General features: G+C 45.9%; 1 protein-coding gene across 2 annotated transcripts; it reads right to left on the minus strand.

The window, feature by feature from the left end:
• Positions 1 to 633: 633 nt before the first annotated feature.
• TCF24 (transcription factor 24) lies at positions 634 to 7,608 on the minus strand. 2 transcript variants are annotated; one of them, XM_066563654.1, is made up of 4 exons: positions 7,534 to 7,608; positions 6,467 to 6,558; positions 5,146 to 5,570; positions 634 to 1,641 (listed from the first exon to the last, which is right to left on the minus strand). In XM_066563654.1, exons 3-4 carry the CDS (start codon positions 5,548 to 5,550, stop codon positions 1,528 to 1,530), a joined length of 519 nt encoding a protein of 172 aa, XP_066419751.1. In that variant the 5' UTR covers positions 5,551 to 5,570; positions 6,467 to 6,558; positions 7,534 to 7,608; the 3' UTR covers positions 634 to 1,527. The 2 variants fall into 2 exon arrangements, with proteins under 2 accessions (XP_066419751.1, XP_066419761.1); XM_066563664.1 differs by having other exon boundaries at positions 6,467 to 6,554; positions 7,534 to 7,580.
• Between the last annotated feature and the right edge of the window lie 6,155 nt (positions 7,609 to 13,763).

Genomic DNA, 13,763 nt, shown 5'->3' on the forward strand with positions numbered 1-13,763 from the left:
CTTGAGTCTGAGATGTATTCTCTGTGCCATTCATTAATAACTTTCCATGTTTTTAACTCTTATTGCAAAAGTATTTTTCATTCTTACAAATTCAACTAGGTTGGAAAAGACTACTGACCTCCTTAGACTTATCACCACCTTGTCATTTTGATCAACCTACTAAGTGGCATTTCCTGACTTTCCTTGAACAGCTCCAGGAGCAGTGACTCCACCACCTGCAACTCCACCACCTCCCTGGGCAGCCCATTCCAATGCTTAGCAGCCCTTTCTTTGAAGAAATTCTTCCTGATGTCCAGCTGACCCCCTTGCTTCTTGGTTAAGCAGTCAGAATCTTTCAATGCCATTAAAAACACTGAGGAATCTTTTTTTTTTTTTTCCTGTTCTTGAATACTGTCCCTTCCAGGTATATTGTCTTGTTAAAAGCTCAGAATCCTGCAGGGGCAGTTGAGAGCTCCAGATTTTACCATACTGTTTTTATGAAAGTTGTTCTGGCTAATAATTTCATTTTTCTAAATACAATTGTTAAATTTAAACCATGAAGCTTTCAGAAAGCAGACAGCATCTATAAATTTAGAATATTATTGTGTGCAATGAGAAACTGATAACAGATTTTGCAACTCAAAGTATATGATATTCACTGAATAATATTTAATAGAACATTTACCTCAGCAATAACAAACCATATGAGAAGTACAATGTTTTACAGAACAGATAGAAAGGATGACATTTGTGCATTTAGTTTCAACTTTTCTTGCCTAAATACAGATTTTTAAGTGAACAAGCCAACAGTTTGGGTTCACCTGCTCCAGCACATGAACCCCTTAAATGAAATGAGCCGTGGTGTGGTGAGCAGACACGTGGTTGTGCCGGGGGAGCAAACACAGCCTGAGCCCTGTGTAACAAGCAGCACAGTCCTGGGGTGGGTACAAGCAGTGCCCAAACTGCAGCACTCTGTGCAGGAGGAACGGGTCTCTCAGCACATTTTTACTCCATGAACGTGCATCCATATTCCCAGCAATAGCTACAAACGTGTAGGACTCTCCGATGGCTGGAGCCCTGACCTGACAGCTGCGGTCAGGGGATTTCTGCCATCGGCTTTAAGCAGTGGAGAAAGTCTGTGTGGGATTACAGTTGCTATTTTTAGCCTTGCCCTTCTCTTTTCACCCAAGCCTGTTTTGCCCTGTACTTGGCCATTAGCACATAACTCCTTCTCTCTTTTCTCTCAGCGCTCGTCCCAGAGAGGACGAGGATCCTTGACTCTGCTGGCAGCTCTTTGCTGCTGCTGCTGCTCGGATTGGTGCTGACTGCAGTCACCACCGGCTCCCCCTCATTCAGATCGCAGCAGTGACAGAAACCAATGAAGTGTCACGTTTACTTAATGAGGTATTAATTACATTTAAGAATCAATTCCTTCTCCTCTACAAACAGCATTTCAGAAATTACAGTTTGTCTGTAGATACTGTTTTTTTAACTTAAATATACATTTATATAAGGTGTAATAAATAACCTTTTTTTTTTCAAGGGAGGTTAGATCTGTGAAGATGTTGATGTTTCCCCATGGTTTGCGCTGTCTCCTTGTGCCGAGTGAGTCAGAAACTGTCCCGTGGCTCCAATGTACAGCCTGGAACGCATGGGCCACTTCTGCAAGAGAGGAGACAAGCACAGCACTGAGACACCCGGGATCTCTGCACTCCAGCTGCAGTTCTCAGCAGAGATTTGATGGAATCACAGTGCAAGGAAATAGGAAACTCTTGCTATCACCACACAGTTCCATTTTTGTCATTCGATGGAAAAATGTTTGGAGCTTCTTTGGAGCTCAGCCTGGGTATTTGCTTTGGTAATTAATTGTGAGGCACAGCTCCCAACCCTGCCATGCCCCAGCAGACGGGACCAGGCCAGTCAGCCATGCTCAGTTTGAGTCACAGATGTTCTGTTAGTAGAATAAAACAAAGAATTCCTTCTCAAGGCACCAGGGATGCTACAGGGATACACCTGCACCTGCAGGGATTGCAGCCCCATGTGCACAGCCATCCCTGCTGGCTGGGCCCCACAACACCACAGGGGCTGCTGCTGAAGGCTGTGAGTCTAAGGGAATTTAATGTAACTGCACCTTGGCAGTCTTCAGCACTCTCAGCATCTTGTTCTTGTCAGCTCCAGCTATTTCAGATGACACAGCTCATCTTTACACTCACTGGTTTTTGGAATCATCCCTTAGTCTTGGTGTTAAATATTTATTCTGACAGCTTGAGTTTCTAACCCCAGCAGGTTTCTCACTGCAAGCAGCCCTGTGATGCAGGAGGCTGCAGCTGGGCACCCAGAACTTGGGAGGGAGCATCCAGCTCCATTTGCTGTGCCAAGGTCACTATTAGAGATGTGGATGCTTGAAGAGACAACTTGTTACACACACTGGATGCAAAAATACCTGAAATGCAGCCAGCACATTGTTCCAAAAGGATGCAGTTTTTTAAAGACTCTTTTGGGTACAGACTGGCACCTTTCCTGTGGGTAAAGGGCACTTAATAATAATGCAGATAAATCTCAGCACTTCTGTTCAAAGACCTAAAGCACCAGCATATCCTCACTTAAACTGTGCGATCTCATTCAGCATTTCATTTCAAGTGTGATGTTAAGAGTTTGCCTTAACTTAATAAACCATCCAAGTTCAAAGTCATTAACCATACTTTTCAATCAGAGTACACACAACTGTACTTGAATATTTAACTTCCCTCACTATTTGCATGTACTATGCTTCATCTATCAGCTTAGTTAAAGATTTTATCTCTAAAGGTTGTCTCATATCCTGTGTTCTGGGGTTTTTGAAACACATATTAAGATTTGACTGTGACACATTCCTCAAATATATTCATTAAAAAATAATTGCTTAAGTGAATCCAGTATTACTCTCTTCCAGTAGCCTGGGAAATGGGCATCTGGATCATTTAACTGCTGTAATAACTATTCAGAAGTATTTTTTTGCCAGTAGTAGTTGGCAGCTGAATAAAAAGTACCATGAGAGACCTGTGTCCTTTCACTCTGACTGAGGGAAGTAACAGAAGCTATTTTGAACTTATTTTGAAATACATCACAGTATTTTTTTACTTAAATTATAGCCATCTTCTAATTGATATAGAGGTTTTGCTTTCTTTATGAGTCTGCTAATCATTTAAATGGCCTCAGAAGCCTACATTCACATCATACTGTAAAATATAGCAACCAACACTGTGAACAAGGAACTCTCTGTGAATTAGGCACTTTTTAGAAATTAGAGATTACTTCACAAATTAATCTTAATTAAATCATTCTGAATTCAGGCTCTTAAAAAGAAAAGCAAACATCCCAGTGCTCTAGCTCACTCCCTGTGAGCAGAGCCAAAGAAAACACCCCGCGGTGTCTGAGCCCCATCAGTCAGTGAGCGCTGCATTTGGAAACAGTTTCCAGCCCGCTCCTCTCCAAGAGCAGTTCCCCTTTCTCATCCCTTCTGCATCGCTGTGATTTTTGTTTGACAAAGGGAAGAGCATACACCAACCAGAGAAATGCTTCGGTAGAGCACTTTCATGGAGTAATTAACACGTGGCTGGTAATTAACACCGCTGTGGGCACTGGGCTGCCGGGGCAGCAGAACCAAAGCAGGCCCAGCCGTGCTGGGTCACTGCTGTGGGACAGTGTTGGGACAATGTCACCTCAGCACATACACCCCTCATGGCTGTGGGACAATGTCACCTCAGCACATACACCCCTCACGGCTGTGGGACAGTGTCACCTCAGCACATACACCCCTCACGGCTGTGGGACAGTGTCACCTCCCTGCATACACCCCTTACAGCTGTGGGACAGTGTTGGGACAATGTCACCTCAGCACATACACCCCTCACGGCTGTGGGACAGTGTCACCTCACCACACACACCCCTCACGGCTGTGGGACAGTGTCACCTCACCACACACACCCCTCACAGCTGTGGGACAGTGTCACCTCACCACACACACCCCTCACAGCTGTGGGACAGTGTCACCTCAGCACATACACCCCTCACGGCTGTGGGACAGTGTCACCTCACTGCATACACACCTCACGGCTGTGGGACAGTGTCACCTCAGCACATACACCCCTCACGACTGTGGGACAGTGTCACCTCAGCACATACACCCCTCACAGCTGTGGGACAGTGTCACCTCCCTGCATACACCCTTCACGGCTGTGGGACAGTGTCACCTCACTGCATACACCCCTCACAGCTGTGGGACAGTGTCACCTCAGCACATACACCCCTCACAGCTGTGGGACAGTGTCACCTCACCCCACACACCCCTCACAGCTGTGGGACAGTGTCACCTCAGCACATACACCCCTCACAGCTGTGGAACAGTGTCACCTCAGCACATACACCCCTCACGGCTGTGGGACAGTGTCACCTCACTGCATACACCCCTTACAGCTGTGGGACAGTGTCACCTCACCCCACACACCCCTCACGGCTGTGGGACAGTGTCACCTCACTGCATACACCCCTCACAGCTGTGGGACAGTGTCACCTCCCTGCATACACCCCTCACAGCTGTGGGACAGTGTCACCTCAGCACATACACCCCTCACAGCTGTGGGACAGTGTCACCTCCCTGCATACACCCCTCACAGCTGTGGGACAGTGTCACCTCAGCACATACACCCCTCACAGCTGTGGGACAGTGTCACCTCCCTGCATACACCCCTCACGGCTGTGGGACAGTGTCACCTCACCACACACACCCCTCACAGCTGTGGGACAGTGTTGGGATAGTGTCACCTCAGCACATACACCCCCTCACAGCAGGATCCATTCTGTCCCTCAGGATCACCAAGGTTTCCACACAAGGACCAAGAAGATGCAAGGACTCCTGTGGTGCTGACCTTCATTTCCAACAACCAGGTTTGGATCTACATGAGATTTGATATTTTGGTGCAAAGTTCCTGAAGCTGGAGGAACAAAGCTCCAAGGTATTTCCAACAGACCCCTAAGACCTAGGCACAGTGGTTAGTCCAGGCAGAACTTCTATGTAATGCCTCTAGGCAAGGTCCAGGGACATTAAATCTTTAGTTTCAGTTACCTGTCTAAGGCCAGTGTACTCACTCAGTGACACAAGGTGGTGGCTGTCCCTCAGCTCCCTACCTTGACAGGGTGCAGGTACCCATCCCCGCGCAGGGTGCCCAAGCCCTCTCCCGGTGACTCCTCCTCATCCTGAAGGCTGCGGGTGAGGTGCGCGATGTAGGTGGTGGCCAGGAGGAGCACATCCAGCTTGGAGAGCTTGGTGTCGGGCGGCACGGAGGGCAGGGTTTTCTGCAGCTGGAGGAAGGCGTGCCGCAGGGTCTGCACCCGGCTGCGCTCCCGGGCCGCGTTGGCGGCGGCGGGGCGGCCCGGAGCGGGAGCGGCACCGGGAGCGGCACCGGGAGCGGCATCGGGAGCGGCCCCGGCCGCCAGCGGCGGACAGCAAGTGCTGGGGCCGGCAGAGGAATCGGGCTCTGCCCCCGGGCTGGAGATCTCCTCGCTGCTCTCTGCTAAGTGTCCACAGTCCATCCCCGGCAGGGAGGGGGGTCCTGCAAGTAGAAGAGCATGTCCAAAGTAAGATGTCGCGGTGAGCTGGAGCCAGCACGTTCTGAAAATAAGGATGGTCAGAAAGGCAGGCACTGCCTGTGCTAGGAAAAGCTGGAATGCAGCTCTGTGAACTGCTTTTCCACTCCCTGCTTACAAATTCAGCATCACCCAGGGGTACAGAACAGAAGTTAAAATCTTTGCAATGATCAGTATTTGATTTTTTTGGCAGTGTTACAGAGCAACTTTTTTGAGTCACTCATAGCCCAGAGATGACTTCTGAGAAAACCCAACAGGCACTACCCAGAGGCACTGCCACAGTGGTTTCCTTTTATAATCAACTAAAAATTAGGCTAAAGGCAATTTTTAAAACTCTATGATTTGGGATGTGGAACTGTTAGTATATTTTCTATTTTCACTGCAATCATTTTATGAACAGTCTTACAGGTGATCAGTGCTTCAAGGACTATGGAAAGAAAAATATTATTTTCAAATGCATCAGTAAGTGAAGACAGAGCACGGACTCAGTTTTTGAAGGGCAAAATTTGGCCCAGCATTTTAAAGGATCAGGAACTGACTTCTCCTGTCTTCCCACCCCTAACCTTACTAAAGAAATTGCGTGCTTATCCTTTCTCATCTACATTTTCAAACTTCAAAAGAATTTTGTAAGATGTATTTTGGCCATTGGGGGGCAAAATAACCTTTTGAAAACATTAAAAAAAATTATTTAAAGAAAAGCTGAAAACAGTGACCTTAAGGTCTTTTTTCAGCTTTTTGTGAGGATGGTCTGTCAGCTCTGCCTGTAATACAACTCACAATCCTTTAATTCATTCAGTTCCATAAAAAAATGCAATTCAATCAATATTCCCCAAAGTGCAGCACTTCTTAGCTGGAATAATACCTGATCCTGTGGTCCTCAGCCAAGCAGCCCTCGTGGGTGTCCCAGATCCTGGTTTTCACGTGTTAGGAGTGTCTGTTCCTGTGACAGCCTGGCTAGACAAGGGTAGGAACAAGTTATTAAACCTTTTAATTTCATCCAAATACCGTGTAATTAATAGTTTAAATAACATTGATGCACATAAATGACTGAATATATACATTTACAAGAATTAGCTCTTGATTTTGCAGAGCATTTCAAGCACACACTGAGGTTAAAGATTTCTATCAAAGACAAGGAAAAGTTTCTAAATAAATCTTTTTGCAGTGTTGTAATTTGATGGTATTTAGAAAACTTTTTTACTGTTATTATTTTGGGTAATTAATTGTCATTAATTTGCTATTAATGTGGCTCACAGAATAGTATCATGTAATGGTCTCTTCAGTAGCAGTACAGTTTAGACTGAAATTATTTGTGAAATATTCTATGCACATTATAACTCTAAACCAAAGGGAAAAAAACCCAATATTCTTTTTATTGTGGCGTTTATGATCAGTATAAAATAAATCTTACATTAGGACTCCACGAGTTCATCTTGATTGAGGGCAGAAAAATGGTCTTTACATTGGCTATTGTCTCTAACTTTAAAAAAAAATCATTATATACTTTTTTGTTGGTGTTTGTGTTAAGGCATAGTCAGACCTGGATGCAGTTTAAAAAAAAAAATCATCATTGTGGAAATGGACATCAAGACATTCATTTAAGATAATTACAATGATCTTCACTGGCAGAAGAATCTAAAGATTTATGTTTAACAGCAGGATTTCTCACTGCCATCCCATCAAAATCCCACTGGTAGGAGGAAGCCTTCCCCAGTTACTGGAGAAGTCTGGATCACTCAAGGATAGGGACAGACTGGGTTAGTAAAAATACCTGCTCCTCTACTGAATTGCAGGACTAGGGCTGGTTTACACACATTTTGATTTTGCTGTGCTGGTGTATAATCACATTTAGAACTGAAATTACATTGAGTGACATACAGTACATAGTAATGTAAAAAAAAAAAAAAAAAAAAAAAAACAACAAAAAACCTCATCTCCTTGGGTGCCCTTGGAAATAGGAGTTTCTGGTTTAGGAGGTTCTCATCTATATCTGATAAAATCCTGTGGGGAAAAAAAGTACAAAATTTCAGCTGTGGAAATGAGAGATTTCACTCTGAATTAAATTTCTCTGCTGTCAGCTTTCCCATCAAACACAAACAGCAAATGGCCTGGGAAAATCTGCTACACCAAACGAAGGATTTGCTGTAGGTATGTACATATGTGTAGCCAAATCATGATGGTTCCTGGATCCACAGCCAGGATCACTTCTGTTGCACACTGGGACTGGGCAGCATCACTCTTCTCCCCGGAGTAATCAGGACATCCATTCCAGGTGCTTCAAACTCAGGCATCGCCAAAACCTCACAGTCCAAAAAATGCTGCTAAAAACTAAAGTAAACGAAAAGCCTCTGGGCAACAGTCATTTTTCCTTTTAAAATTTTACAAGAAAAATGTTTAGTTTATAAATGATCGCAGTAATTTTTGCAAGCACCCACTTGCCACCTGGTATGCTGAGAGAGTTGAGGACAGGGCTGTGAAAGTAAGTTAAAGTATTTATGTTGTTTCTAAAGCACTTCTAGTGCAGTATTTCTTATGCATGCAGATGCATTTGTATTTTTACATGACACTACAAAGACATGATTGGTTTGACATCTTTTACCAAAAAAAACCCAGCACAACATTTATTCTAGTCTTATATTCTGTGTGAATGAAATGGCGATGAAGGCAACCTGCCCACACAGACAAGGAAAAGATGGAAAATGCCAGAGCAGAGCGCACAAACCGAAAACAAACAGGTGGAAACCTTAGATAAACTTTTCCGTTGCTCCTTAGGGGGCAAAACACGGTGAATCGGAATTATTTTGCATCGCTTTTAAAAATGCCTTGCCCTCCGTGTAACTCCGGTAACAAGTACCGAAAGCCCTTTCTCCGGAGCAGAGAAATAGGAACTTGCCTGTCGGTGTGCGGGGGCAGCACCGGCGCTCACGGCCCCGCCGGCCCGCGGCGGCTGCTGCGTCCCGGTCCCGCATCCCGGTCCCGCATCCCGCCTGCCCGGCACCCGGCAGGACCCCGCGGTGCCCGCCCGGGGATGAACTTACCGCTCCCGCCCGCCGCCAGGTTCCGGCACCTCCGTCCCGTCCCGTCCCGTCCGGCCGGGGTGTTTTTAAGCCGTCGCGGCCGGTGGGTGCGGCGGGGCTGTGTCGCACCTGGGCTCCGGGCTCCCCCCTCCAGCCTGGGCGACAGCGACCGCCCCTTCCCGGGCGGGTGGGTCATCAATCACGGAGCTGTCGGGGCGGCATCGCCTCCCGCTCCCCTCGACCTCCGCCCTCCCCCGCGCCCGGCCCCGGCTCCGTGCGGGTCCCGCAGCCCCTCGCCCCGCTCGCGCTGTTTTTCTTAGGATAAAGTAACGGTTTTGCTGGAGGAGAGAAATTTAATCGCTGAGCTGGGAGCTCAGGCGGTGCCCTGTTAAAAGCGAGCCCTTTCTCTTCGCTCCGCCGCCGCATCTCCGGCTCGCGGATGTTCCCGGTCGGAGCGGGTTCCCCCGGGCGAGGCTCCGTCCGCAGCCGCGGGGGCAGCGGGTCGTGGCTGACGGGCACCGCTCCGGGCACCGACACACACGGGATGGAAACGCGAACGGGATGGAAGAGGCGAGCCCGGGCGGGCAGAGAGGGGATTTAACAGGGAACGGGGAGCGATTGAAAATCAGTAACGCTAATGAGAAGGGACAGTCAAAATAAATACCGGGGTATGGAATTAGCCCAGAATAACATTTTGAACGAAGCCCGATTGTGCGATAAGAGAGACACAATAAATCAAGCCTCAGGAGCAGTGGAAAAACAAAGTCTGAGCGATTCGTTACCGGGTTTGCAGCCAAGAAAACTAAGGACTGAAAGTTTAGCGATAATTTGAAGTCCCGGGAAGGTAGGAGCCCGGTGAGGACCCGGCGGGGCGGGAGCGGCGCAGAGGGAGCCGGACACCTGCCCGGCAGCTCCCGCACATCCCAGCCAAACTGCCCGGCCCGAGAATTCCACCAGCGCCGCGCTGGGGGAACGGGCGGGACCCTGCCCTGCCCGGCCCCGCCGCCATTTCTGCCCCTGGCTGACATCCACGGCCCTGAGGAGCCGCCTCCGCCGGTCCGGAGAGGGCTGGATGGCAAGGAATGGCGTCGGTTCTGAATTGAAGCACTAAATTCTAAGTTAAGTACTTAATTCATCTGTAAATCTAAGTACTGAAACTGTGCCTCAACGTTTACCTGGTGCTGGCAGCCTCGGTGGGGGTTTCCCTTCAGCCATGAGGAGCTACTCTGACAAAAGCTACTCTTGTCAGTATGTACAGGACTGTCAGTATGTATGGACTTCACCTGCACCACAGACCATCCTTTGGCTCCAGGATGCAAAGGAATGAAGACACTGCTTCTCTGGAGGACAGTGGAGGAGCCTCCAAGCAGCCCTGCTAAGCCATGGTTTTTTTGGCCCCAAGTTTTCCAGGGCTGCCTCTAGCCCAAGTGAGCATTGCTGAATCCTTTCTGCAGTCAAAACCTCTTAAAAATGTACTCGACAGACATCCCTCTGCTCAATCAGCTCCTGGGGTTCCATCAAGCAGTTCTTGCTTAAGGAACATATCCTTAAGCTTGTACTGAAAACACTCTGACTCTGTGATGTGATGTGGAAGAACTGATCCCAGACTCCCTAGGGAGCAGGGAGATTTGCCTTCCAGCACACAACTCTGGGGACCAGCTCTCCCACACCCCAAGGAGGTTTCTCGGTCTGCCCAGAAAATGCCTACTAAGGAGGACTAAGAAATGCCTGCTCAAGGAGGACTTCTCCTCACTAGGCCATGGGATGGTCAGCTATGTTACTGACAGAGAACTCAACAGCAGGTGTCCCAACACCCTGAGACTTCCCAGCCACCCTAAATTAGCAGATTGTGAGTGCTGTGCTCCTCTCTGCTCTGATTGGATTAATGACACAGTATTTTTTTGAGTTTTCCGCTGTACACAGAGTTCTGCCTCAGTGCAGGAAATCCAGTGGAAGGCATTGGAAGAGAAGTGGTGGTGGAACTCCCATTACCATCTTTAGACAACACCAAGTCCACGTTACTGCAGACTGTGATTAGGGAGATTGCACAGTAAGAAACTGAAGTGTTTGGAGACACCACTCTGGCTGCTAGCCTTGTTACCAAAAAAGGGGTGCTTTAAACACATTTTAAAATGTGATAGAAGGGATAGAAATAGAGATAGAAAGAGATGGAAATATAGAAATAGTTGTTCTTTGCTCCATCAAGACTTTCTCCCATCAGATGACATCTCCTCTGTTATAAGCACAAAGACATCCAGTGATTATTTTCTTGTACCTACCCACTGTTTAAATCTAAAGCTGTAACAAATGGCTGCAGCTGTTTCTTCTTCTTCTTTCCCAGACAAATGACTGAGAATTACTTTTCCTGCCTTACCTTCCACAGTATATCTCAAATCTGAAAACTGCCAGAGTCACAGATTTCCAGTGTGATTTAGGTAAGAAGAAGTTCTACCAGAGACAGAACGATGTTTTTCCAGGTACACTCTGCTCCCTTTATGTCAAATTAGTTTCTGGTTTTATGGCTACAATTCAGCACAAACATTCAGGGTATTTCTTTCCAATTTGTTAATTTTCTCCCATTCCCATTTCTGTATAAGGATTTCTCAAGTGTCCTTGCCTGCTGGTACGGTGCAGCAGCTATTGATGCTTCTGACAGAAACTAAGAGAAGCATTGCTTGTCTGAGTAAAACAGCTCCGGCAGGAAGCCACACACAGATTGTATCTGGTCAGGTCCCACAGATTCCAGCTGTAGCCTGGGAGCAAATCAAAGGCAGGACACAGCCAAAGGAGAATGAAAATAAGTTGTAGTTCACAATTTTTGCTTCTTGAGGAAATCTTAGCATAATGGATTCCAAATCCAAATAAATATTTTGAAGATTTCCAATTAAATACTTCTCCCCCCTTATTTCAAATGCCATGTTGATAATGTACTGTAGAACCATAGCATATTCCACAATTATGTTAAATGTGCCATATTACAGTGTGTCAATACACTTCTTATAGCATTTTCTCTCAGCATTTCTTATACTTTAAAAATATATTTAAAATATGTAGTATCAAAAGGGGTCCATTCTATGTGTGTGTGTGTGTGTGTGTGTACATAAGTGTTAGACCAGGGTATCAAGACTTTCTTAGAGCTTTGCTTTGTGTATTTTGACTTGAGTTGCTTGGGTGTGGGACTCTCTGTGAAACCCCATGGCACATGTTGCATTGGGAGTAGTTAATTCAGGTCTTCAATGTTTTATTTATCATACAAGAAGTTAAAATCTTTAATCCAGAAATACTCAGAACCTATGAAAAGTATGTGATGCTCCAGGTGGCTTACACAGCATAACCCACATTAAAAAATAGTCACAAACCATTAAATAGTTTTAAATGGGCGTGTGTAAGGCAGAGGGAAGTGTAAGATGCAAAGGTAACACCATGATATAGAGATCAGGCAGTGACTTCCTCATGTGCTGCTTTGAGTCAGCAATCAGCAGCTGACACTGTGAACGTGCTCATCAACACTATTGACATTCTTCTTTGGAAATTACTTAAAGAATCAACTTTTTTTTAATGTATGCTTTTCTGTCCTTCTCAACCTGAATATCATTGTGACTACAGCTAGAACAAGAAGTATCAGTACTTGGTTAGTACTGATTTCAGTAAGGGACTAACAGCTACACATCTGAGCTTTATTTCATGTTTGGAATGTTCTAATTTTGTAGGCAAATGACTCACCAGCCTTATATGCTGCTTTGGACTGGGGTAGAGTTAATTTTCTTCACAGTGGCTGGTATGGGGCTGTATTTTGGATTAGTACTGAACAGAGGGTTGGCAATCTAGAGATGTTTTTGCTATTGCTGAGCAGAGCTAACACAGAGATGAGGCCTTTTCTGCTTTTCATACTGCCATGCTGGTGAGGAGACTGGGGACGTGGGAACTGACAACGTGGCAAGTTGGGACAGGTGACCCCAACTGACCAAAGGAATATTCCATTCCATATGACATCATGTTCAGTATCTGAACTAGGGGGAGAAGGAGGAAGCAGGGGGATGTCTGGATGTTTGGTGTTTGCCTTCCCAAGTATAGCATGCGATGAGCCCCTGGTTTCCTGGCAATGGCTGAACACCTGCCTGCCCATGGGAAGTGGTGACTAAATTCCTTGGTTTGCTCTGCTTACATGTGTGGCTTTTGCTTTCCCTAATAAACTGTCCTTATATCAATCCATGAGTTTTCCAGCTTCTACCCTTCCTATTCTTTTCCCAGTCCCAATGGGGGGGGTGTGAGTGAGTGGCTGTGTGGGGTTTGGATAAACCACAGCACTTTAACAGAAACACTGGCACCTCAGAGTTACAGCACCACTCATTTACTGTCTTAGCTTTGGAAATCTTGTTCTTTATAATGAAGATGAAGATCTTGTTTTTCAAGAGATGCATGCAGGAGTTAAATGTATTTTAATCATCTCTACCAAATTATCTTTTTAAATGTTCACAAAATACACAAAACATTCCATGCAAAAAGACAGATCCTGATTTCCTTATTCAGGATAAATTCCTTTCTTATTTCAGAGAGGGCTGTAAGCACAAGCTGCTGAGCTGCCATTCACTCAAGGAAACTGCATTAGGAAAGGTCTTTTCCCAGGGGCAATTTGTAATCTGGGCTTTCCTTTCCTTACCTGTAGGATTGGAATTTTCCTATGTCTCTCAAGTCTCAAGCATTTATTTAATTACTCAAACTAGTCCAAAGCTGCCAAACAAGCAGAATTTGAAGTTAAATTGAGTGATATTCCCAATCAAAAAATTAATCAGCACAGACATCATTAATCTTCTCGTGCCTCCTATGCTAATATGTGCTCCACAATATTCACCAGAACTTGGAAAAATCCAAATGATGGAAATTAGTTTTTAGGACTACAGATCTTCTCAAAAATCATGTGCTGATAGCTTTTTTTTTGCTTGAAAGGAGGTTGTAGACAGGTGGGGGCTGTTTTTTTCTCTGAAGTAACAAGTAACAGGACAAGAGGAAATGGCCTGAAGTTGCACCAGGGAGGGTTTAATGCTGTTGAGAAAAAATTCTTTTTGGAAGGGTGGTCAAGCATTGGAACAGGCTGTCCAGGGAAATGGTGGAATTACCATCCCTGGAAATGTGAAAAAAGGT

Source organism: Molothrus aeneus, chromosome 1 (genome assembly GCF_037042795.1).
Source record: "Molothrus aeneus isolate 106 chromosome 1, BPBGC_Maene_1.0, whole genome shotgun sequence".
In the NCBI taxonomy this organism is placed as follows: Eukaryota; Metazoa; Chordata; class Aves; order Passeriformes; family Icteridae; genus Molothrus; species Molothrus aeneus.